General features: G+C 39.8%; 1 protein-coding gene across 4 annotated transcripts in view; it reads left to right on the top strand.

Moving 5' to 3' along the window:
- MAST2 (microtubule associated serine/threonine kinase 2) overlaps positions 1 to 24,559 on the top strand; it is a 203,055-nt gene that overhangs the window by 154,354 nt on the left and 24,142 nt on the right. For 2 of the 4 annotated variants that reach the window (XM_061122023.1, XM_061122026.1), the window contains 3 exons: positions 18,173 to 18,248; positions 20,677 to 20,697; positions 22,486 to 22,564. In XM_061122023.1, coding sequence (XP_060978006.1) covers positions 18,173 to 18,248; positions 20,677 to 20,697; positions 22,486 to 22,564 — 176 coding nt within the window. The remainder of the gene's footprint in view (positions 1 to 18,172; positions 18,249 to 20,676; positions 20,698 to 22,485; positions 22,565 to 24,559) is intronic. The other 2 variants (XM_061122025.1, XM_061122024.1) reach the window with 1 other exon arrangement.

The raw sequence follows: 24,559 nt of genomic DNA, 5'->3' as shown, positions 1-24,559 counted from the left end.
CTACCAAAGTAATGCTCAAAGTGCTTCAACAGTACGTGAACCGAGAACTTCCAGATGTTCAGGCTGGATTTAGAAAAGGCAGAGAAATCAGAGATCAAACTGCCAACATCCATTGGCTCACAGAAAAAACAAGAGAGTTCCAGAAAAACATCTACTTCTGCTTCATTGACCACACCAAAGCCTTTGACTGTGTGGATCACAACAAACTGTGGGAAATTCTTAAAGAGATAATTTAAGATTTAAATTAAATTTAATTTTTACCTGCCTCCTGAGAAATCTGTATGTAGGTCAAGAAGCAACAGTTAGAACCGGACATGGAACAATGGACCTGGTTCCAGATCGGGAAAGGAGTACATCAAGGCTGTATTTTGTCATCCTGCTTATTTAGCTTATGTGCAGAGCACATCATGTGAATTGCTGGGCTGAATGAAGCACAAGCTAGAATCAAGATTGTTGGGAGAAATATCAATAACCTCAGATATGCAGATGACACCACCCTTGTGGCAGAAAGCGAAGAGAAACTGAGGAGCCTCTTGATGAAAGTGAAAGAGGAGAGTGAAAAAGCTGGCTTAAAACTCAGCATTCAAAAAACTAAGATCATGGCCTCTGGGCCCATCACTTTATGCAAGGAGATGGGGAAACAATGAAAGCAGTGAAAGACTTTATTTTCTTGGGCTCCAAAGTCACTGCAGATGGTGACTGCACCCGTGAAATTAAAAGACACTTGCTCCTTGGAAGAAAAGCTATGATAAACCTAGACAGCATATTAAAAAGCAGAGACATTACTTTGCCAACAAAGGTTTGTATAGTCACAGCTATGGTTCTTCCAGTAGTCATGTATGGATGTGAGAGTTGGACTATAAAGAAAGCTGAGCGCCGAAGAATTGATGCTTTTGAACTGTAGTGTTGAAGAAGACTCTTGAGAGTCCCTTGGACAGCAGGGAGATTCAACCAGTCCATCCTAAAGGAAATCAGTCCTGAATATTCATTGGAAGGACTGATGCTGAAGCTGAAACTCCAATACTTTGGCCACCTGATGGGAAGAAGTGACTCGTTGGAAAAGACCCTGATGCTCTGAAAGATTGAAGGCAGGGGGAGAAGGGGATGACAGAGGATGAGATGGTTGGATGGCATTACTGAGTCAATGGACATGAGTTTGAGTATGCTCTGGGAGTTGGTGATGGACAGGGAAACCTGGCATGCTGCAGTCCATGGGGTTACAAAGAATCAGACACTACTGAGCGACTGAACTGAACTGAAAGGAATTCTCTCCTCTGTGGCAGAGAAGGTATTAAAGGATGAATTTTAGAAATATCTGATTGATAACTAGCACAAATATTTAGATTGTTTTCGGTTCTTCACTATTTTAGTTAGTGTTGCAACAAACATCCTTCTTCATATTCTTTTTGTATATATGCATCAGTCAGTCTGTTCAGTCGCTCAGTCATGTCTGACTCTTTGCAACCCCATGGACTGCAGCATGCCAGTATATACATGCATAAAGACTGTCTGAGAAAAAAAAGACTGTCTAAAAATGTGTAGACATGAACTTGCTGAATTGTATTTTCAGAGTAAGCTTAACAGGTCAGTGGGTGTATTTATATGATGTTTGTTCCATGTCATCTGATTCTAAACTGGTACAATGGGACTAAAAGTGTGTCTTCCTTAAGCATTCAGCCCCTGTCATGCAGGGTCAAGAGCAATCTCCAGTAACCCACTCCTCTTTACTCCCTAACTCTTGCAGTCTTCCCATCTCTTACCTGTCTTGAATCCACTATGGGCTAATTTCATTATCCCTGACTGATAGGAACCCCCAGATATTTGAGCCTTCTATCTCCTATATTCCTAGTTCCTGTAAACCTCTGAACATTTCCTGTTCTGACTTTTTTTCTCATCTCTCTCTGACTCTGAGGACTTCCAATGTACCATTTGGACTCAGTCCATCAGTCTAGTTCTAATGAAATCCTGGGGAGGAGGGAAGGGTTAGAATACTGGCTCTCTGCTACCCTCTTACCGCCTCCCTGACCTCTGATCACTGGGCCTGAAAGGGAGAGTAGATGTTCTTGTCTTTTCAGTATTTTCCCTCTCTTCTTCCTAGTGCCCCAAAACTTTGAATCTCATACCATTAAATACTATCACTTATCATTAAATACTATCATTGCCACTGTAAATATCTTAGTTCTTGACTCACTTTTACTCTTCAGTTCTAACTCTTCTGTTATTCTTGATAGTTTGAATACATGTATGTTGAGGTTCTTTTCAGTTCTTAGGACTTTTAGTTCTTTGAACCTATCTTCCAATGAGTTTCTCCTCCAAACTTCCTTGGTCACATATGCCCTGTACTATATATTTAGACTTTGTTTCCATAATTTCCTTCTTCCTTCTCTCCAAATACTAACACAGTCTTTCTCCTGTGCCATCTAGAAATATCCCCCCAAATCAGCCATTTGATTCCAGGACCTCTGGTCCTTGGAACCCTTAAATATGTTAAGTTTGAGATGCCTTTTAGGCACTGGCATGGGCACATCAATATATTAATCTTGACTTCAAGAGAGAAGTAGGACTGGAGAGTGCCTGCCAGAGAATATGAGGAGCCAGCAGGGTACTATCCCATGTTTAAGGCCCAGTGGTACAAAGGGGAGGGTGAAAGCAAGCAGTCATTACTTGAGAAAGCTGCAAGGAAAGCTGTGTCCACAGGGACAGTGAAGTTTCACCTAATTTGTTAAGAGCTATACTAAATGTATGTCCAGGATGTATGGAAATACAAAAGTAAAGATATGCTGGCATTTTAAAAAGACCAGTTAGAGGCCCTGGCCATTGTCAAGATGTAAGCAAGGGAGTACTAGAAACGTAGAAAATATATAAATATGGGAAAAGTTATGTGGTCAGATCAGCAGGAATTAAAACTAATTGTCTCCAGATTTCCTGTTCAGATGATTAATGAGTGATGATACTCTTAAATGAAATTGAAGAGAACAAATTTAGGGAAAGAAGAAAGAAGATCACAGAAACAAATCCATATATATGTGGTCACTTGATTTATGACAATGGCAACATTGGGACAATTGGACATTCATATGGGGAAATTGAAAGACTTAGCTCTTACTTCACAAAAATCAATTCCAGGTGAATGGTAAATTTCTTTTTTCAGCTTCTGTTAGATATAATTAATAAATAAAACTTTGGCCACCTGATGCGAAGACCTGACTCATTTGAAAAGACCCTGATGCTGGGAAAGATTGAGGGCAGAAGGAGAAGGGGACGACAGAGGATGAGATGGTTGGATGGCATCACCGACTCAATAGACATGGGTTTGGGTGGAGTCCGGGAGTTGATGATGGACAAGGAGGCCTGGTATGCTGCGGTTCATGGGGTCGCAAAGAGTCGGACACGACTGAGCAACTGAACTGAACTGAAGATATTTAAAGTACACATGTGAAAATTTGATATACATGAATTGTGGGTTTAAATTGGAAAACCAAAACACTAAACATTTAGAAGATAGACAGTAGAACATATTTATTTTTTAAAAAGGACAGAAAGAGAATTGGTAATATGTGAAGGGATTTTTTTGTAAAGGACACCTAAAGATAGTGTGATTGAAAATTGGCCGAGGGACTTGAACAGGTGGTTCACAAAAGCAATCTAAATGGCCAATAAATACGTGAAAAGATACTTTAATCTCATTGGTTATTATGGAAATGCAAAATAAAATCACAACGGCATACCATTCTGTTACCATCAGACATGGCTTAAATTAAAATGACAGAACCAAGTGTAGATAAGTATATGAAACAATGGGAACTCTTAAGCATTACTGGTGGAACCATACATTGGTTATCCATTTTGCAAAAACAGTTTGGCATTTTCTTAGGTGAAGTTTAAAAACAGATTAGAGCGCAAAAGGTCACATATTGTATGATTCCATTTCTATGAAATGTCCAGAATGGATGATGCCATAGAAACAGAAACTAGATTAGTGATTGCCAGTCTTAGGAGACAGGTGCAGTTTCTTTTTTGAGTGATAAAAATGTTCTGGAAGTAGATAGTCGTGATGTTTGCACAACTTTGAGAATGTACTAAAACTGCTACACTGTGCAGTTTAAAAGGAATTTTATTACATGTGAATTGTATCTTTTTTTTTTTTTTGGCCACACCACGCAACTTGTGGGAACTTAATTCCTCAACCAGGGATCGAATCTGGGCTGGCAGTGGAAGAACAGAGTCCTAATCACTGGACCACCAGGGAATTCCCTATATCTCAACATTTTTAATTGAGAAAAACTAAACTCAGGTATTAAGGATGCCTATTTAGTTGGGAAAGCTGTAAAGAAATGATTGCCATAGAAGTCAGGGTAATGTTTACCTTTAATGGGAAAGGGGAGGTGTTTTGACTGGAAAGGTTTGACCAGAAGAAGGCATTTTGGAAGATGGCATCGTTAACCTGGATGGTATTTATATAGGTGCTTGCTATATAGTTATATTACTTTATTACTAGTTAAACTGTGTAAATGAAGCAACTGGTTCAAGGTCAGCTGATTGCTCTGTCAACTGAAAAGAATGCGCAACGTGAGAGTTGTGAGTTAAGTTTTATTTGGGGCAAAATGAGGACTGTAGCCCAGGAAATAGCATCTCAGCTTGGAGAAACTGCTCCAAAGAGATGGGGGGGAAAGGTCAGTATATATGTGATTTTGGTGAAGCAAGGAGTACATGCAATCAAGCACATATTTTTGCAGAAGTTTTCTGCTAGTCTTGTGAAGGTTACTGCTGATCACGAGGAACAGTCATCACCATGAAGGATTTTAGTGCTTTTCTAGATAATGAGGAGATGCATGAACTGGGCTCATAAAATTTTCTCTTCAAAATACCTAACAATATGAAGGCCTGTTCTGCCAGTTTTTCCCAGAACACAGATTGCCTCATTTCTGATCTCCACCCTGAATTCCTTTCAGGGGTTGTTGATGATCAGCTGCAGTGGCTCATAATTTGATCCTTGTAGAGGTAGATGGCAAGTGCCAATTTGTAGGTGACAGCTCCCAGTTCTATTTATCTTTTATTATAACTTGTTTCTCTGGGATGGATGATTGCTTGTCTTTGAACTATTTCTTCCAACTGCTTGGTGAAGTTGAAAAAACCTGCTTCTTGGGCTGCTGGGTTTTCTATCAGATTTTTTGTCCTTGTTGAGCGATTTCTGGCTGTTTTCAAGGATAAGTTCCTCTCAATGATGTAATTTTTTTTCCCCTAGAGCCAGAACTGTAGATGTAAGTCAATAAGAAGGATCAATTTAATTATTTTCTTCAAAATGTTAGCATCTTTATCTTCCCTCAAAAGAAGACCAATTCAAATTATATTGATTCTATTCTGTCATAGTCTTCATATTAGTGATTTTTGGTCTCTTGGTAAAATGAATATTGGAAAGTATAGAAAAAGGCACAAACATTTTAGACCTTAGCTTCTGTATAATAAATAATTTCTATGGTATTTATCCCAGGTTCCTGGCACAGGGCTTCTAAAAACCTTGGAATTTTCTGAGAAAGTCTTATGCCAGTGAAGTAACTCAAGGAGGCCCCCTAGATAGCTCCAGGATGGAGTCTTGTCACCAGGAAAATCAACCACATAAATAGAGAGTTGAAACTTTGGTTCAACCCAGCCTCATGGGGAGGGGAAGGAGCTGGAGATTGAGTTCATTGTTTAGCCAGTGATAGAATCAATTGTTCTTACGTAGTGAAACTCCAATGAAAACTGTAGACACCAAAGCTTATAGTAGCGCTTCCTGGTTGGTGAACACATTTATTGTGCCAGGAAGCAGGACGCACCCAGATTCCACGAGGAGGGTGCACAGGCGCTCTACTTTCCTTTCCTGACTTCACCTGTGTACATCCTTTCTAATAAACTGTAATAATGAATATGATACTTTCTGAGTTCTGTGAGTTGTTCTAGTGAATTACTGTAGCTGGAAGGGAGGCAGGCATGGAAACCTCCAGATTTATAGTCAGTAGGTCAGAAGTACAGGTACCTCCCTCCTCCCAAGATAAATGGCTGATGTAGAAAATGAGGCAGTCTTATTAAGGACTTTGCCCTTAACCTGTTGGGTCTGTACTAACTCTTTGAGGTTGGTGTCAGAATTGAACTACACCCAGTTAGTGTCAGAATAGTATCTTTTTTGAAAAGTATGTTGGAGCCTGGCCATTTGGGAGGAATACATGTTATAATGAGTTTATTATTTCATCAACTTCCAGGTGGTAGGAATCCATTGTTAATTACCCTCGAAACAGGGATGCTTTTTGCCAGAGATTACAGTCTCACACTTGGAGACCTGATTTTGGATATGTCCTGGTGACTACTCCCATAACTTGCAAGCCATTTCCATTCTGTGATGTTGGCAATGTTTGGTATATAAGACATTGAATTGTGAACCAACTCTAAAATGTTCTAATGAACAAATGTGTAATCCTTGGTGGTGGTGGTGGTGGTGGTTTAGTTGCCAAGTCGTGTCTGACTCTTGTGACCCCATGGACTGTAGCCCACCAGACTCCTCTGTCCATGGGATTTTCCAGACAAGAATACTAGAGTGGATTGCCATTTCCTTCTCCAGGGGATCTTCCCAACCCAGGAGCTGAACCTGGGTCTCCTGCAGTTATCTTTGTGATTTCCTTTATTCTGGGTTTCATTTGCTCTTCTTTTTCTAATTTCTTAAGATAAAAACTGAGGTCATTGAACTGAATTTTCTTTTTCTAAAAATATTTATTTACTTGTCTGTGTCCGATCTTCATTCCATCATGCAGGATCTTTCCTTGCAGCTAATGGACTCTCTAATTGTGGCATGGGCTCAGTAGTTGTGGCATATAGGCTTGGTTGCTCCATGGCGTGTGGGATCTTAGTTCTCCGACCAAGGATCGAACCCGCATCCGCTGCATTGCAAGGCAGATTCTTAACCTCTGGACCACCAGGGAAGGCCCTCATTCTTTTCTAGTACAGGTGTTTATTTAGTGATATGTTTTTCTTGCTATCGAACTGCTTTAACTGATATATTTTCATTTTTATTTAGTTTAAAATACTTTTCTAATTTCCCTTTGCATTTCTGCTTTGATCCACAAGTTATTCTGAAGTATGTTGTTTCCAAATATTTGGAGATTCTCCAGAGGTCTTTCTATTACTGATTTCTAATTAAATTTCATTATGCGCACAGAACTTACTTTGTATGTCTTGAATTCTTTAAAATTTATTGGATCTTCTTGTTTTATGGACCAGAATATGATCTTAGTAAATGTTCTTGTTTACTTGAAAAGAATGTGTTTGGTAGTGTCCTTTAAGTGTCAGTTAGGTCAAGTTGGTTGATGTGTGCTCAGGTGCTCAGTCATACCTGAGTCTTTGCAGCCCCATGGACTGTAGCCCACCAGGCTTCTCTGGTCATGAAATTTTCCAGGCAAGAATACTGGAGTGGGGTGCCATTTCCTATTCCAGGGGATCTTCCTGACCCAGGGATAGCACCCATGTCTCTTGCATCTCCTGCATTGGCAGGAAGATTCCTTACTACTACCCCTTGCTGATCTATAAATTTCTACTCAAATGATGAAAAACTTGGCTCCAACCACCCATTATCCATATATATTTAGTTTTTCAATTCCACTGTACATAGTAGCAGTGTCAAAATTGTTTTCCCCATACTCCCATGGGAAGCATCTTTATAGACGAGAGTTGAGTATATATATGTAGTTCCTTTTGCCTTTAGACTCCATTCATTTTCCATCTTTTTATGACTTGATAACTGATTTGTTTTTAGTGCTGAATAATTTCATTGTCTAGATGTACCACAGTTATATTCACCCACCTACTTAAGGATTCATCGGCTGTTCCAAGTTTTGGCATTTATCAATAAAGCTGCTATCAGCTTCTATGTACAAGTTTTTATGTGGACAGAAAGTTTTCTACTCAACTGAGTAATTACTTAGGAATACAGTTGCTGGATTATACAATAAGACTGTGTTTAGCATTGTAAGAAATTGCCAAACTATCTTCTAAAGTGGCTATACCATTTTGCATTCCTACTAACAGTGAATAAGTTCCTATTATTCTACATCCTTATTAGTATTAGATATTGTCAGTTTTTTAGCCATTCTAATAGATGTGTATGAGTATCCCTTTATGGTTTTAATTTATGATTCCCTATGACAAATGATGTTGAGCAACTTTTCATGTGCTCATTTGCCATCTGTGTATCTTCGTTGGTAAGATGTCTGTTCAGATCTTTTTCACCTTGTAAAATTGGTTTGTTTCTTATTGTTGAGCTTAAAAGTTCTTCGTTTATTTTGGATACAAGTCTTTTGTATCCAAAATACAACATGTTTTGCAAATATTTTCTCCAGTCTATGGCTTGTCTTTTTTATTCTCTTAACAGTGTGTTTTGCAGAGCAACTTTTTATTTTAATGCAGTCCAATTTATTAATTTTTTCATTGATCGTGCTTTTGGTTTCATATCTTAAGAATTCATCACCGAAGTCAGGGTCACTTCCTTTTCCCCTGTGTATCTTCTAAAAGTTTGATAGTTTTGTGCTTTATATTTAGGCAGATGTTACATTAGGATCATTTATGTGATCCATGTTGAATTAGTTTTTGTGAAAGGTTGTGTCTAGATGATTCTTCTGTGGGGTTTTGTTTTGTTTTTTTTGCATACAGACATCTGGTTGTTTTAGCACCATTTATGGAAAAACCTCTCTTTTCTCCGTTGAATTGCCTAAGCTCCCTTGTCATAGATCAGTTGAATATAGTTGCATTTCTTTATCTCTGGGTGCTCTGTTCTGTTCCATTATCTGTGTGTCTGTTCTTTCACCAATACCACACTATCTTTTTTTTTTTTTTTTTGGAAAACACAGATAACTAACATACTTTCAAGTGCAATGTGACATTTACCAAGAGAAATTTTTGACTTAGCCATTGAAAGCCTCAATGAAGTTAGAAGACTGATAAAACACAGAGGGTGATTGCAGAGAAAGCATTTAATGAGAGATTAATATCAATGTGAGAAATTAATATTAAAGATTCTCTAAAAAATCCCACGCATTTGGAAGTAAATGTCCACTTTTAAATAATGAGTGTATCTAAGAAGTCATAACAAGGAAAATTAGAAAATATTTGTAATAGAATAATAATCAAAAGAGAATTTACTAGAATTTGTTGCATACAGCTGGAACTGCTCAGTGCAATTAAATATAATGTGGGCTCTTAAATAACATATGAAAACAAATAATGGACACTAGCATAAAGTTTTGTGAAATTTGAACAAAATCTGGACTTCAGTTAATAATGCTGTATCACATGTTAATTTCCTGCCTTTTTCTTTTACATAGTATTTCTTTATATTCTCAGAATTGAATTAGAAGTTTCAAGCTTCATTCAAATTTTTTTAATCACTAAGACCATAAATTTTCCAGATTTTTAACAGTAATACTGGATGCCAAAATACATGGATCTATATCAAAGTTTTGAGTGAATAAAAATTAAAAATTTAGCATTCTATTCATACTAAGTCAAACAAATGGAATCAAAATGTCATACAATTTTTAGCCATGCAAAAACTCATAAATTTTCTAAAATATATATATTATACATACTCTATATATTTATGTATACAAGAACTTTCCTGCTATATTTGATAAAGGCTTGAGAAACAACAAAAGAGATGGAGAAATTGGAAAACATAAACTAAATAGGAGTACTGAATATGAAGTAGAAAAAGTGAAACAAACTAGATAAAAGTAAAAGATCATCATATAATCCAGTTGTTTTTAAACATGGCTGCTCATTAGAAACACATCTGGAGCTATGGAGAGAAAAAGTAATACCTGGGCATTTGTATTTTTCAAAAAAGTCCAAGATAATTCTGATATGCCTCTGGATTTTATAACTTGATTACAGGTTTTTCTTTTAAATGGTAGTTTTAGTAATAAAGAATTCTGTTATTTTCTGTTGGCTAATAATGAAACAATGGTATTAAGCAAATAATAGTTACATAACCACAAGAATAAAAAATGTTTATCAGTTTTCACAATCAATAGCCAGATGAAAAAATAAAAAGATAATTACAATTGCAAGCTATAATGGAAACATGATTAACTTAAACCATATAAAATAATTACATACAGTTTGAGGGGTTAAATAGAGTCATGTGGTAAGTGGAAGTGCATACATGCACATGTTTTCATCCACCCAGCAAGTTTTCATCTTTTGGTTGATGCATTTAATCCATTTACATTTAAGAATTATCGATATGTATGATCCTATTACCATTTTCTTAATTGTTTTGAGTTTATTATGTGTAGGTTTTGTCCTTCTCTTGTGTTTCCTGCCTGGAGATGTTCTTTAGCATTTGTTGTAAAACTGCTTTGGTGGTGCTGAGTTCTCTTAACTTTTGCCTTGTCTGGAAAGCTTTTGATTTCTCCATCAAATCTGAATGAGAGTCTTGCTAGGTAGAGTATTCTTGGTTGTAGGTTCTTCCCTTTCATCATTTTAAATATATCATGCCATTCCCTTCTAGCTTGTAGAGTTTCTGTTGAGAAATCAGCTGATAACCTTTTGGGAGTTCCTTTGTATGTTATTTGTTGTTTTTCCCTAGTTCCTTTTAATATTTCATCTTTGTCTTTGGTTTTCTTCAGTTTGATTACTATATGTCTCAGTATGTTCCTCCTTGAGTTTATCCTGCCTGGAATTCTCTGTGCTTCCTGGACTCAGTTGACTATTTCCTTTCCCATGTTAGGTACATTTTCAGCTATTATCTCTTCATATATCTTCTCTCTTCTCCTTCAGGGACCCGTATAATGTGAATGTTGGTGTGTTTAATGTTGTCCCAGAGGTCTCTTAGGCTATCTTCATCTTTTTTTCATTCTTTTTTCTATATTCTGTTCTGAGGTAATGATTTCCACCATTCCATCCTCCAGATTATCCATTCTTCTGCCTCCATTGCTGCTGCTGCTGCTAAGTCACGTCAGTCGTGTCCGACTCTGTGTGACCCCATAGATGGCAGCCCACCAGGCTCCCGTCCCTGGGATTCTCCAGGCAAGAATACTGGAGTGGGTTGCCATTGCCTTCTCCAGTGCGTGAAAGTGAAAAGTGAAAGTGAAGTCGCTCAGTCGTGTCTGACTCTTAGCCTCCCCATGAACTGTAGCCTACCAGGCTCCTCCGTCCATGGGATTTTCCAGGCAAGAGTACTGGAGTGGGGTACCATTGCCTTCTCCATCTGCCTCCATTATTCTGCTATTGATTCCTTCTAGTGTATTGTTCATTTCTATTTGATTGTTCTTTAGTTCTTCTAGGACTTTGCTAAGCATTTCTTGCATCTTCTCCATTGTGTTTCTGAGATCCTGGATCATCTTCACTGTGATTTTTCTGAATTCTTTTTCTGGAAAGTTGCCTGTGTCCACTTCATTTAGTTGTTTTTCTGAGGTTTATCTTATCCCTTCATCTTAGACATCACCCTCTGCTTTTTCATCCTGATTAACTTTCTGTAATGTGATTTTCGTTCTAGCCACTGCAAGATTGTAATACCACACTGTCTTGATCTCTATAGCTTTATAGTGAATCTTGAAATCAAGTAATATCAGTCCTCTAACTTTATTGTTTATTTATTTATTTTTAGTATTGTGTTGACTTTCTGGTTACTTTGCCTTCTCGGGTAAGCTTTAGAATCCTTTTGTTAATATTCGCAAACTAGTTTGGTGGGGTTTTGATTAAAATTGACTCCATAGATCTGGGTGGGAAAAACTGACTCCTTTTTTAAAAAAATAATTTATTTATTTATGAGTGTGCTGGTTCTTCATTGCTGTGCAGGCTTTTCTCTAGTTGTGGTGAGCTGGGCCTACTCTCTAGTTGTGGGGTTCAGGCTTCTCATTGCTGTGGCTTCTCTTGTTGTGGAGCACTGGCTCTAGTGCTCAGGCTTCAGTGGGCTCAATAGTTGTAGCTCCTGGGCTCTAGAGCACAGGCTCAATGCACAGTTGTGCATGGGCCTAGTTACTCTGTGGTATGTGGGATCCTCCTAAACCAGGGATTGAACCCATGTCTCCTGCATAGGCAGGTGGATTCTTTACCACTGTGCCACTAGAGAAGCCCTGAACTGACATCTTAACAATATTACATCTTTCAGTCCATGAGCATGCAATATCACTTCATTAATTTAGATCTTTGACTTCTTTAATCAGTTTTATTTATAGCATATAAATTGTATACATATTTTATTAGATTTATATGTAAGCATTTCATTTTTGTGTTAATTGTATAACTGTGTTTTTAATTTCAGCTACTAATTCTTCATTGCTGGTTATAAAAGAAAGCAATTGACTTGTACTGTATATTAGCCATGTATCTTATATCCTATGACTTTGCTATAATTGCTTCTTAGTTCCAAGAGTAATTTTTTGGTTCTTATTGATTCTTTAATCTCTACACAGACAATCATCTCATCTACAGTTTTACATCTTACTTCCCCATCTATTTACCTTTTATATCATTTTCTTGTCTTGTTGAACTAGCTAGCACTTCTGCTATGATGTTGAATAGGAGTGGTAAGAGGGGGCACCTTTGCCTTGTTCTCAGTCTGAGAAGGAAATCATCCACTTTCTCACAGTGAAGTCTGATTTTAGCAGCATAGCTTCTATAGATGTTCTTATCAATTTGGGGAAGCTCCCCCCTATTTTTAGTTTGCTAAGACTTTTTATCAGGAATGGGGGTTAGATTTTGTCAAATGCTTTTTCTGTATCAGTTGATGCAATTATGTGTTTTTATCTCTTTTGTCTGTTGTTGTAGGTTATATTAATTGACTTTCAAATGTTGGACCAGACTTGCATACCTGGAGTAAATTCCAGTTGGTCATGGTATATAATATTTTATACATTGTTGGATTTTATATTTCTAATGTCTTGTTGAAGATTTTTACATCTGTGTTCGTAAGAGATACTGGTCTATAGTTTTCCTTTCTTGTAATGTCTTTATCTGGTTTTGGTATTGAGGTAATACTGGTCTCATACAATGAGTTAGGAAATATTCTTTCTGCTTCTGTTGAAAGAGATTGTAGGTAGTTGGTATTACTTTTTCCTTAAATGTTTGGTAGAATTTATCAGTGAAATATCTGAGATCAATCGTTTCTTTTTTGCAATATTATGAATATTGATACTTTTTTAAAGAAGTTCTTTCTTTTTTATCCAGTCTTACAATCTCTATCTTTTAATTGGTGCCTTGTAACTGAGTTGGTAAAGAATCTGCCTGCAATGCAGGAGACCTGGGTCTGATTCTGGGTCAGGAAGATCCCCTGGAGAGGGAAATGGTAATCCACTCCAGTATTCTGGAGAATCCCATGGACAGAGGAGCCTAGCAGTCTATAGTCCATGGGGTCACGAGAGTTGGACACGACTTAGCCACTAAACCACCACCACCACCACCATGCTATTTCATTTACTATTGTTGTTGATAATGTTTTGGTTTAAATCTGTCATCTTCCTATTTATTTTCTTATTGTACCATCTGTTTTTTTCTTTATTTGCTCTTTTATTTGGGACTGAGTGTTTTTTAATTTTGTTTTATATCCTCTATTGGCTTATGAGCTGTAACTCTTTGTTATTTAGTAGTGGATTAGCATGTATAATATACATTTTTATCACCATATTAAACCACTTCACGTGTAGCATAAAAATAATACTATTCTGTTTCTACCCTCCCAGCCTTTATATTGTCTTCAACCTTTTTGTTTTCATGTATAATATAAATTTCACATTACCTTGTTATTTTTGTTTGAACATTATTTTTTAAAGACATTTAAATAATAAGAAAAAAATCTTAGCTATTTTCCCATGTAGTTAACATTTTCAGTGTTCTTCATTCTTTTGTGTAGATCCATACTTCCATCTGGTATTATTTTCCTTGTGCCTAAAGGACATTTTGAAACTATTTCTTGTAGTGCGGTCTTCTGTTGAGAATTTTGTTTGGCTTTTTTATCTGAAAATATCTTTATTTCGTCTTTCTTTTTTAAGAATATTTTCACTGGTACAGTGACTTTTGACACTAACTGCCCAGAATTGGGCAGAACTTAGGTTATGGCCACAGTCCTCCACAAAACTATCGTTACTTTAGACATCACTTGCATGATTGGCAGTTCCCAGGCCACTCATAATTCTCACCAACTGGGTACAAGTTCGGGGTTCCCACTGCCTTCTCAGATTTAATAATTTGCTAGAATGACTTGCAGAAATCATAAAAGAACTATATTTACAAATACAGTTTTATTAAAGCAAAAAAAGATACATTAAGAACCAGCCAAAAATAGAGATACTTAAGGTGAAGTCTGGGAGGTTGTGTGTAAAGTTTCTGGTGCCTTCTCTCCATGAAGTCTAGATGCTTCACTCTCCTGGCACACTGATGTGTAACAATATGCAGAGTATTATTAACCAGGAATGCTCATCAGAGCTGTGGTGTCCATAGTGCTTACTGAAGTTTCATTATGTAGGCATGATTGATTAATTCATCAGCTATGTGATTGAACTCAGTCTCTGGCACACCTGGAGGCCAGAGTAATATCAGATGGCTTAAAGCTTCAGCTCTCTGTTCTCTTGGTTCCTCATCTTATTTGCATAAACTGTCGGGCCCCACCATGAATAACAGAGATACTCCTATCACTTGGGAAATTGCAAAGATTTAGAGGCACATTCCTAGGTACTGGGACAAATGCCATCAGGTTCTTTATTACACAGTTGCTGGGTATAGAATTCTAGGTTGGTAGGATTTGTGTTTTTTCCCGTTAATTTAAAGATGTTATTTCACTATCCTTTTGCATTATTTTCAGTGAGAAGTCTACTATAATCCTTACCTTTATTCCTGTCTAAACATGTCTTTCCTACCCCCCTCAATCTGCCTCCCAACTACTTTTAAGATTTTTCTTTTTATCATGAGTTTTGAGCAATATGATTGTAATGTGCTTTGGTATATATTTCTTCCTCTTTCTCTTAGAGATTCTTAGATAAAATGAGTTTATAGTTTTTCCATCAAATTTAGAAAACCATCAGCCATTATTTCTTCAAATATGTTTTCTGCATCCTCTACTGTCTTATCCTTTAAGGATTATTATTCTGCTTGAAGTTGTCACACACCTCAGTGATGTGCTGGTTTTTATTATTGTTGTTATTTGCAACTTTTTTCCTCTTAGTGTTAGGCATTTCTGACATGTGTGTGTTCTGTGAATCCCTAGCTTTGCTGTGAGCTCCTGGAAGATCCTTCATGTTCTTTTCAGTAACCATCACCATACCTGGTCCTTGGAAGACTGGTCATTGTTTGTAGGATACTCATGTTCAGGGCCTTGAGGCTTTAGATTGGTGGTTTTGGGAACCAACAAAGGGCATCTAGCTTTACATCTCATGGATCAAACTGAGGGTACTTGTTAATCTCTGAGATGACACTATTTAAAAAGTATTTTATATATATAGTTTTCTCAGTTCAGTTCAGTTCAGTTGCTTAGTCGTATCCGACTCTTTGCGACCCCATGGATTGCAGCACGCCAGGCCTCCCTGTCCATCACCAACTCCCGGAGTTTACTCAAACTCACGCCCATCAAGTCGGTGATACCATCCAGCCATCTCATCCTCTGTCGTCCCCTTCTCCTCTTTCCCCCAATCCCTCCCAGCATCAGGGTCTTTTCCAATGAGTCCACTCTTTGCATGAGGTGGCCAAAGTATTGGAGTTTCAGCTTCAGCATCAGTCCTTCCAGTGAACACCCAGGACTGATCTCCTTTAGGATGGACTGGTTGGATCTCCTTGCAGTCCAAGGGACTCTCAAGAGTCTTCTCCAACACCACAGTTCAAAAGCATCAATTTTTCGGTGCTCAGCTTTCCTCACAGTCCAACTCTCACATCCATACATGACCACTGGAAAAACCATAGCCTTGCCTACATGGACCTTTGTTGGCAAAGTAACGTCTCTGCTTTTTTAGACCTTGATAATTCTTTTAAGTCCTACCTAAGGAAACAGCTATTCTAAATCACTTTTCTCACACCCTGGTGACATGTGCTAGCCAGGAGGTAGGATAAACCATAAGAGGTAGCCCTGAACACACAGGAAACCCAGAGTTGGTATTGAGTTGAGAGCAGATCTACTGTAGAAGGTTGTGCACCTCACTGGAGCTCCCTGGCAAGGGGATGAATAGAAGCTGAAAATGCCTCTTCTTCATTAGTTCTCCTAAAGAGAGTGCCTTTATATAATTGATACAGAGATACTGCACAGGGTAGGGAGCCGTTGTTTGAGAGACTGATTTTTCTAAGATCAGTACTGTGCTTAGTCACTCAGTTGTGTCTGACTCTTTGTGACCCCATGATCTGTAGCCTGCCAGGCTCCTCTGTCCTTGGGGATTCTCCAGACAAGAATACTGGAGTGGGTTGCCATGCCCTCCTCCAGGGGATCTTCCCAATCTTGCAGGTCTTCCACATTGCAGGTGGATTCTTTACTGTCTGAGCCACCCGGAAGATCAGTACAGAAAAACATTGAGTGCTATCCACACCTGATGAATGGAGATAATGAGAAACTCATGGGCAGCTTCATGGCACTTTGGAACATCATACCCTATACAAAAAATAAATTGTCCAAGAAGAAACCAGGGCCTGCTGAACTATCAGGTCCCTGGGTAGCTGCTGTTTCTCATAACTAGTGTGGGTTCATAGAGGTGAGCACAGAAGGAGGGTGGTGGGCAGGGACTGGCTGAGTGATCAGCACATCATGGACTGTGGTGCTTACTTCAACATGGTTTTTTGGGTAGAGACATGTTGACAGTTTCTCCTAAATACCAGCCCCCAGCTGACAATTGGACCACAGAAGTGTGGCAGGCTTAGATTTGGCAATTGTGGTCCTTAGCACTAAGGTAAGCACACAGTTGGTTTTTTTTTTTTCAATTTATTATAATTGAAGGCTAATTGCTTTACAATATTGTGGTGGTTTTTGCCATACATTCACATGAATCAGCCATGTTCATGGGGAACATATGTTCCCCATGCTGACCCTCCCTCCCACCTCCCTTCCCATCCCATCCTATCCCATCCCTCAGGACCATCCTAGTGCACCAGCCCTGAGCACCCTGTCTCATGCATCGAACCTGGACTGGCGATCTATTTCACATATGATAATATACATGTTTCAATGCTGTTCTCTGAGATCATCCCACCCTCGCCTTCCCCCACAGAGTCCAAAAGTCTGTTCTTTACATCTGTGTCTCTTTTGCTGTCTCACATATAGGGTCATCGTTACCGTCTTTCTAAATTCCATATATATGCGTTAATATACTATATTGGTGTTTTTTTTTCTGACTTACTTCGCTCTGTATAATAGGCTCCAGTTTCATCCACCTCATTAGAACTGATTCAAATGCATTCTTTTTAATAGCTGAGTAACATTCCATTGTGTATATGTACCACAGCTTTCTTATCCATTCGTCTGCCAATGGATATCTAGGTTGCTTCCATGTCCTGGCTATTGTAAACAGAAGCACACAGTTTTGTTCAAAGCTTCTAAACTATAAGTTTACAAGTTATAGGGGACATATGAAAACTAACGAAGAGTTGGAGATAATTCCTACCCTGTGAAGGGGTTGGGCATGCTTTGCAGACTTGGGGACCTTGTGTATGGACTGTTTAAGGAACACCACTCTCCTAAGTTCCTACCTGAGAACTTCATTTTCCCCTAGGCACACATATTTCTGGATTATATCCCCTTGGATGCAGTGTGCATAATATATGTGCAAGTGCCTTTCAGACCAGCAGTCCTGTTGCCCTTTGAGAAGTGTTTGAGTGTTTGGCTGTGCGCTCTGCCCTGAATGAGTTCAAGGTTTTGCAAAGTTGGGTTAACTTGACTAGGCAGATTGGAACCTGAGATGTTCCAAAGAGGACAGGAAATTGTCAAGTTGCTGCTAAATCTAGAACAGATGTCTGAGAAGCATAGATGGGTTATAGGCAACTTGGAAACAAGGGAAAACCCTCTGGGCTGCCAAACTTTTGCAAAGAGAGAATCATTAAACTAATGGTGGGCCTGGAAAAATAATCATATGTGCCCACTGCCAATGCTAGGAGATGATTTCTTTTCTAAAGGTTATCATCTCAGCCTTCCCCAGAAGGAGACCTCACAGAGGATTTCTTTTACTTTCCCTGTCCACAGGTAACAGTCCTTTGGATAGTCCCCGGAATTTCTCTCCAAATGCACCTGCTCACTTTTCCTTTGTTCCTGCCCGTAGGTAAGTTGGTAGACTCTTCTGTGACTAACATGTGTGGTATTTGCATGAATGTCAGTTAAATGTCAGCTTCCTCCTTTGAGGCATTGCCCTTCCAAGTCTGTTACCTTGGGTCTGCCAGCCATCAAAATTCTTTTCCTGCTTTCCTCGCCCAGGTCATAATTATCTTGTTCAACCTTTGTTTTCCAGACACCATAGGTGTTTGCATTTGAGTATTTGAATGGGCAAGCTGATGTTAGAAGTGGATTTATTTTACAATCTTAAACAGAAATCCTTGGTTTCCTGAGGGTATGTTCTGAAACATTATACTCCCGATTGAGAGCTGTGCTAATGAGAAGATGGGCTCTCCTCCCAGGAGGACCTGAAGTTACACTTTTCCTCCTCTAACTTAGCTAGTTCCAGGTAGCTGGAAGGAGCCATTTATGCCTCTCTCCTTGAGGATAAAGAAACTACCAGGTCTTCACTTATACTCCCATGAATTTAGAAAGATTTGGTGTGATGAAAAGCCATGTTTGTATTCCTCACATTTCACGCATTTCCGGAAGTGATATGAACTTGATATGACTGCACATGGGAGCAGTCTTGAGAGTTCAGCCCACTGCCAGGCTATCACCTGGCCTCTGGAGAAGTACCTGAGCTGAGTCACATGAGTCCATCCAATCCATGCATCAAGGCTATACAAATTATTTACTTTTCAGAACATCTCTAAAATTCTTCCTTGGCAGAGTTCATGTTCTTTGATTTTATTTTTAAAGCTATTCTTGGTTAGAGCCAGTCTTTGTCATTAAGACCTCCAGAAAAGAAATGCTTTCAGTATAGGAATATGCTGGATGGGTGCATCTGGTTTTCCAGCCCGGCTGAAAGTCTCATTTGTCCCGGAATTGCTGCCTCGATTGTGTGTGAACTCTCGCCTCAGAGCTCGGACAGCAGGACCTAGGACTGTCCTCTATACTGAGTCATTTCCCATTCATTCAGTAAATGTTTACTGAGCACCCAGTAAGCCCAGGCACAGGCTGGGTACTTCGTTGGAACCAGACAAACAGAGCCCTCATTTTCTAGAAACTTAGTGGAGTTAGTAGAGTCTGTGCACTTGTTCCCTTTGAGGGAATGCTGTTCCCTCAGGTCTTTGCTTAGTTAACATTGGCTCTCCAGAGAGGCCTTCCCTCACCATACAGTATAAAGAAGTCCCTCATCATTCTCCAGCAGAGCATCCAGTTTGATGTTCAAACTAGTACTTTTCAGTGCCTGATACAGTCACCCCTGGGTATCCATAGGGAACTGGTTCCCGGACCCTAGTGGATACCAAAATCCACAGATGTTTAATTCTCATAGTATTTGCATATAACCTGTGTACATCCTCTTCTGTACTTTAAATCACCTCTAGATTACTCATAATACCCAATACAATGTAAATGCTATGTAAATAGTTTTAAATACAGTGTGAATAGTGGCTGGCACCAGAAAATTCAGGTTTGGCTCTGTGGAACTTTCTGGATTATTTTTTCCCTAAATATTTTTGATTCGCTGTTGGTTGAATCTGCAGATGCAGAACTATGGATAAGGGGGGCTGACTGTATTTTCTTATTTGCTTTCCATTTCCTCTTAACCAGAATCAAAGCACCTTTAATAGAGATGCCTTAATATGTTGTAAATATGTCTGCTGGTATATAATAAGCACTAAGTCGGTGCTTACTGATTGAATGAGTGGTGGGGAAGAATAATGAACAAGTATATAGTTATAACCTGTGGTAAGCACTGTAAAGGGAAAGAATATGCTGCCTAAAAGAGTAGGAGGGGAATGAGGCTGGAGAGTCTATACTGGGTGGTCATGTAAGGCCTCTAAGAAGGACTGACCTTTAAGCCAGCCTGGAGGGTAAGAAGGAGCCTGCCTTGTTGAAAGTGAGGACACAGGTGTGTAGACCAATCCAGGCAGAGGGAAGAGCATGTTCCATTGGTGCTCTGTGCCTGCGTCATTGCATGGGCTTTAGGCATAGATCAGCTAGGAACTTTGAGGCTTGGTATTACCACTGAGATCCACACAGATCTGTGCTAGGTGACCTGAAGTTTGAGTCGAAGACAGAAACCTAGGCTGTCCTCTTACCAGACAGAGTCAGGAAAGCAGTTAGGTATTGATAGGGGAGGGGAGGAAGACGTCAGTCCTGCCAAACAGAGTCCTCAGGAATTGTGTTTCCTGTCACTGAAGTCCAGCATGGGCTTTATAGCATTGCATTAGTTTGGAATTTCACACAAAAGGCAGATGTAGTGAAACCCTAGGGGTATACCTGTTAGTCATACAATTCCATTTCTAACTTTTGCACATTCCTAAACAAAAGGTTTGCCTCTGCCAGCTCGACCAAATGCCAGGGGTCAGACAGATCAATCTCTCTGGTTCCCTTTGGTTCTCACTTTAATGTATGTCTTTCCACTACAGCCATGGCCACAGAGCAGACAGGTAATAGCGGACTTGATGGGGAGGGGCTGGGAAACTGCTATGCATGGCCAGACAGTGTGGTTTGTGGTTTTGTGCTTGGTGAGAACTGGGTGTGATGAGTCTTCTCTGACTGTGGGTTTGGTCATTTGGCCTTTCATTTCTAGCAAAGAGGCTCTAAGGGAGCCCCCTCTGCCTGCTGGAACCAAGGCTCCATGCTCATATGCTTAGAGGCAGGATTTGATAAATAGTTCCAAGCTTCTGAGCAAAGAGACAAGTCACCCTCATTCCCACAGCTTTGCTTGGTCACCCGGTGGATGACCCAGCAGAGGACACAGAGGCCTCCTTATAGTGGCGTTTCTGACTCTGGTGGTCCCTGCTCCTCAGTTTATAGGAAAATGGCTGCCATGCAATTGGTTTCCATTTCTGTGTGAAGGAGGAAAAGTCACCTGTGGAGAAGTGTATCTAATAAGAGTTTGGGAAATGCCTCCCTGAGCTAGACTAGTTCCATTTTCACTGAGCTCTGTTTTCCAGGAATTGGCTTGCTTTCTTGTGTAGAGCTCTCAGAGCCACGCAGAGGTTAGAGAGAACATCATGTTTGAGCAGGCTCTTGGACATTTTGTGTCTCAGAGACTAGGTTCCAGCAGGACTGGCTGCCTGGGTGGCATGAATTTTGAGTTGTGTGCATGTGGCATGGAACCCCCGGCTGTCCCCTAACAGAACCTAGTAGGAAAAGCTGCTCAGTGTTGCTGGGGGTGGAGAGGAGTGCTTCCAAAAGAAAAGCCCTGGCAAGATTGATTCCTTTTTTGCTTTTTCCTCTCCATGCCTCACCCTACCCACTGTTAACTGTGAAGCCTGGAACAAAACAATCCACCCTGATCTCTGGGTCTTAATGTTTTCTCTGAAGATTGAGAGTATTGAACTTAACTTCTAAAGGTCCTCCATTGCTAATGTTCAAAGAAGTTTTCCTCTAACTTCAACCAGAGCAGGCTACACCCCCAAGCCCCACGAGAAAGACTATTTGTTAACAATACATCCTGTAATCCAGGAAAGAATCACTTGTCCATGTTATAAAAGCTTCAAGCCAAATATTTGCTTGATCTTTCTTCCTCCCAGCAAAGCAGGTAACTGTGGTTCTCTGTAATGAAAGCTTCAGGCACATCCTCTAAAGAGCAGCTAGAAGCCTGCCCCAGAGTCTCATATACAGCCAAGGCTATACCAACTCACTCCTCATTCATCAGGTTGCTGTCACTCTTTGGCAAACATTCTCAAAGATTGGATTTATCAATCCTAATGGGTCCTAGGTAGCCTTTGACTATTTGCCTTCTGTTGATTCATACTCAGACCCAAGTGGTAGTTTCATTTCTTCCTGATTATCAACCCAGTGGCCTGGGGCACCCCAAAGGGCCCTTCATGTGGAGCCTTTAGGAAAGGAACTAGCATTTCAGTGGCAGTTCTCTCCTTGTGTTGTAGCCTTTAGCTGGGATCTTCTGTCATCGCTAGAAGTGAATAAATTGAGAGTGTAAAGATGTTTATTCCAAAACCATAGTATTGCATAACAGATGTTCTTATTTAAAGTTATGGACTCCTTTATAGTCAGAGATGTCTGTCTTTCAGTGGAAAGTACACAACAATAGGCCCCATGTAGGAGAGAGATATGAAAGCATGTGCTGGACCAAGCAGTACTGTCTTGAGACAAGAAAGAGCCAACCAGTGAATTAGCTGCCCCCAAAAAACTGATCAAAAGACAGGCTAGTCCTGGGCTCAGGGTGGGGTCTGGTAGAAACTGCCTAACGTTCGTTTCTTACATAGGACTGATGGACGGCGCTGGTCTTTGGCCTCATTGCCTTCTTCAGGCTATGGAACCAACACCCCTAGCTCTACCGTCTCAGTAAGTAGCCAAATCTATGGCTGTACTTCCTTCACCCTGAGGAAATACTTGCCTACAAGTTATTGCTCCCTGTCCCTACAGTGTTGTGAAATGGTTCTCAACTTTTTCTCCAAAGCCCAGCTCAGAGAGGTTGCTTGGGATGAGGCTGAGTGGGGCAGAGGTCTGGTGGCCCTTAATAGCCATAGTCAGATCCTTTAGTCATAGTCATGCCTTTGGAAGGAATTAACCAACTTGTTTCTGAGCATCAGTTATTCCTAGTGGAGTCCGAGGGGAACTTGAGGGTGGACTTTTTCTTTGCCCATGAGGCTGGGCACAGGGACTCCTAAGCACAGTTCCCTTGTTCCCCTGTTTTATTTCCAGAACTGCAGTCAAGAGCAGATAACCCCTCCCATGTCCCAAAGGACATGTATCCTCCAACTTTTTCACTTTTCCCTTCAAAAACTTCTAAAAGTTCTTAGAGAAGATTTTAGCCTAAAACACAACAGATGTCCTATTGCCGCTGTGCACAATTGATGCTAAAATGAGGCTTCCTCACTGAGCAACTTTTAATTGAAGGCAGGATAACACATTGGCAAACATTTTCTGTAAAGGGCCATATTTCAGGCTTTGCAAGCCACAGACTGGATGACCCATTTCCCTTGTGTTCCACCATTCTTCAGGTCTTCTCAGTTCAATTTGTCTATATTCATAAATCCAAAGCAGGTAAAAGGAGTTACTCTTTTTTTTTTTTTGCTGCACCTCACAGCCTGTGGGTTCTTAGTTCCCCAACCAGGGATCCAACCCATGCCTTCTGCAGTGGAAGTGCAGAGTCTTAACCACTCCTGACCCGCAGGAGAGTCCTAAATATTACTCTTAAATTAATCCAGAGATCTCACTGGTCTTTTGGCAGCTGTTTAGTTTCAGGTCTTTCCCGAGTAAATATTGCTTCCCATAATCCTTTACTCAACCATCATTTTTTTTAGATCCAAAGTAAGTGTCATATATTTATTATGTATATATATTCCTGTTCAAAAAGTTTTAATCGACTCAACCCATTGCTTCAGCTTATTTTATTAAAATACCTTAAAATACCAACTTTGCCTCACTGTTAGTTGCAGTTGAGTGAGGATACTTTTAAACAGTTTCTGTCTAAATTGTTTATAAAAAACGTGACCAAGACAGAGCCCTGTGAAAACCTCCCACCAGCTGTTTACAATTTTATTTATTATAGCATTCCATGAGAGAAGTGTGCACTGTTAGTCAAAAAAAAAAAAAAAATTCTGGTTTCTCACTTGGCATTAAGGCTTATGTGTGGCCACAGAGTTCTCTCAGTGTGGTGTGGCAGGTTTGAGTGTAAATGGATTTAGATGTTTAACTCCAGTTACTTCATCAGTCGGTGAGCAGAATTGAGCCAAGAGTGTTGGATTGGCTGCTTTTGTAGCCAGTCTGGTCGGGTAAGGGGGGGTTCACTGACCAGAGCTGCCACAGAAATGGCTGTACTATGGGCTGCCTCTAATAACACAGCTCACTCCTTCTCATAGTCTCCTGTGACTCCACTGGGATCTTAGCTTTAATCTCAGTCATCTGGCCATGTTTAGAACTCTTTAACTATTTTCAGGTCAAGTCTAATCTTTGGGTTGCAGATCTAAAAATAATTTTCTTGCCTATTGGTATCTCTAGAGCCTGGGCGAAGTGGTCACAGCCTCAGCGAAGCCAGTTGCCCTCTGGGTAACAGCCTGATGGAAGCATTGCTGAGCCACCCCGGGGCTCTCCAAGGTGTTTTAGGAGGGAAAACTTACAAGGATGTCATTTGTAGGCTGAGCATTCCTAGGACATTTCCAAAGAAGCCAGGAAGCATGACTTATTAATTACTTGCCATTCCAACTAGCCAAAAGCTTCACTGAAAGTAAGGGGTCCTTGCAGTAGAATCTGCTTTTTGCCACCTAAAGAGGACTCCTAGGGAGTCGGGGAGCTCTCACACCTCAAGAATGTCTGGGTCTGACCCTGTGAAAAACT

This window comes from Dama dama, chromosome 20 (assembly GCF_033118175.1).
Source record: "Dama dama isolate Ldn47 chromosome 20, ASM3311817v1, whole genome shotgun sequence".
NCBI classification, from domain to species: domain Eukaryota; kingdom Metazoa; phylum Chordata; class Mammalia; order Artiodactyla; family Cervidae; genus Dama; species Dama dama.
This window is presented reverse-complemented; position numbering and strand designations above follow the sequence as displayed.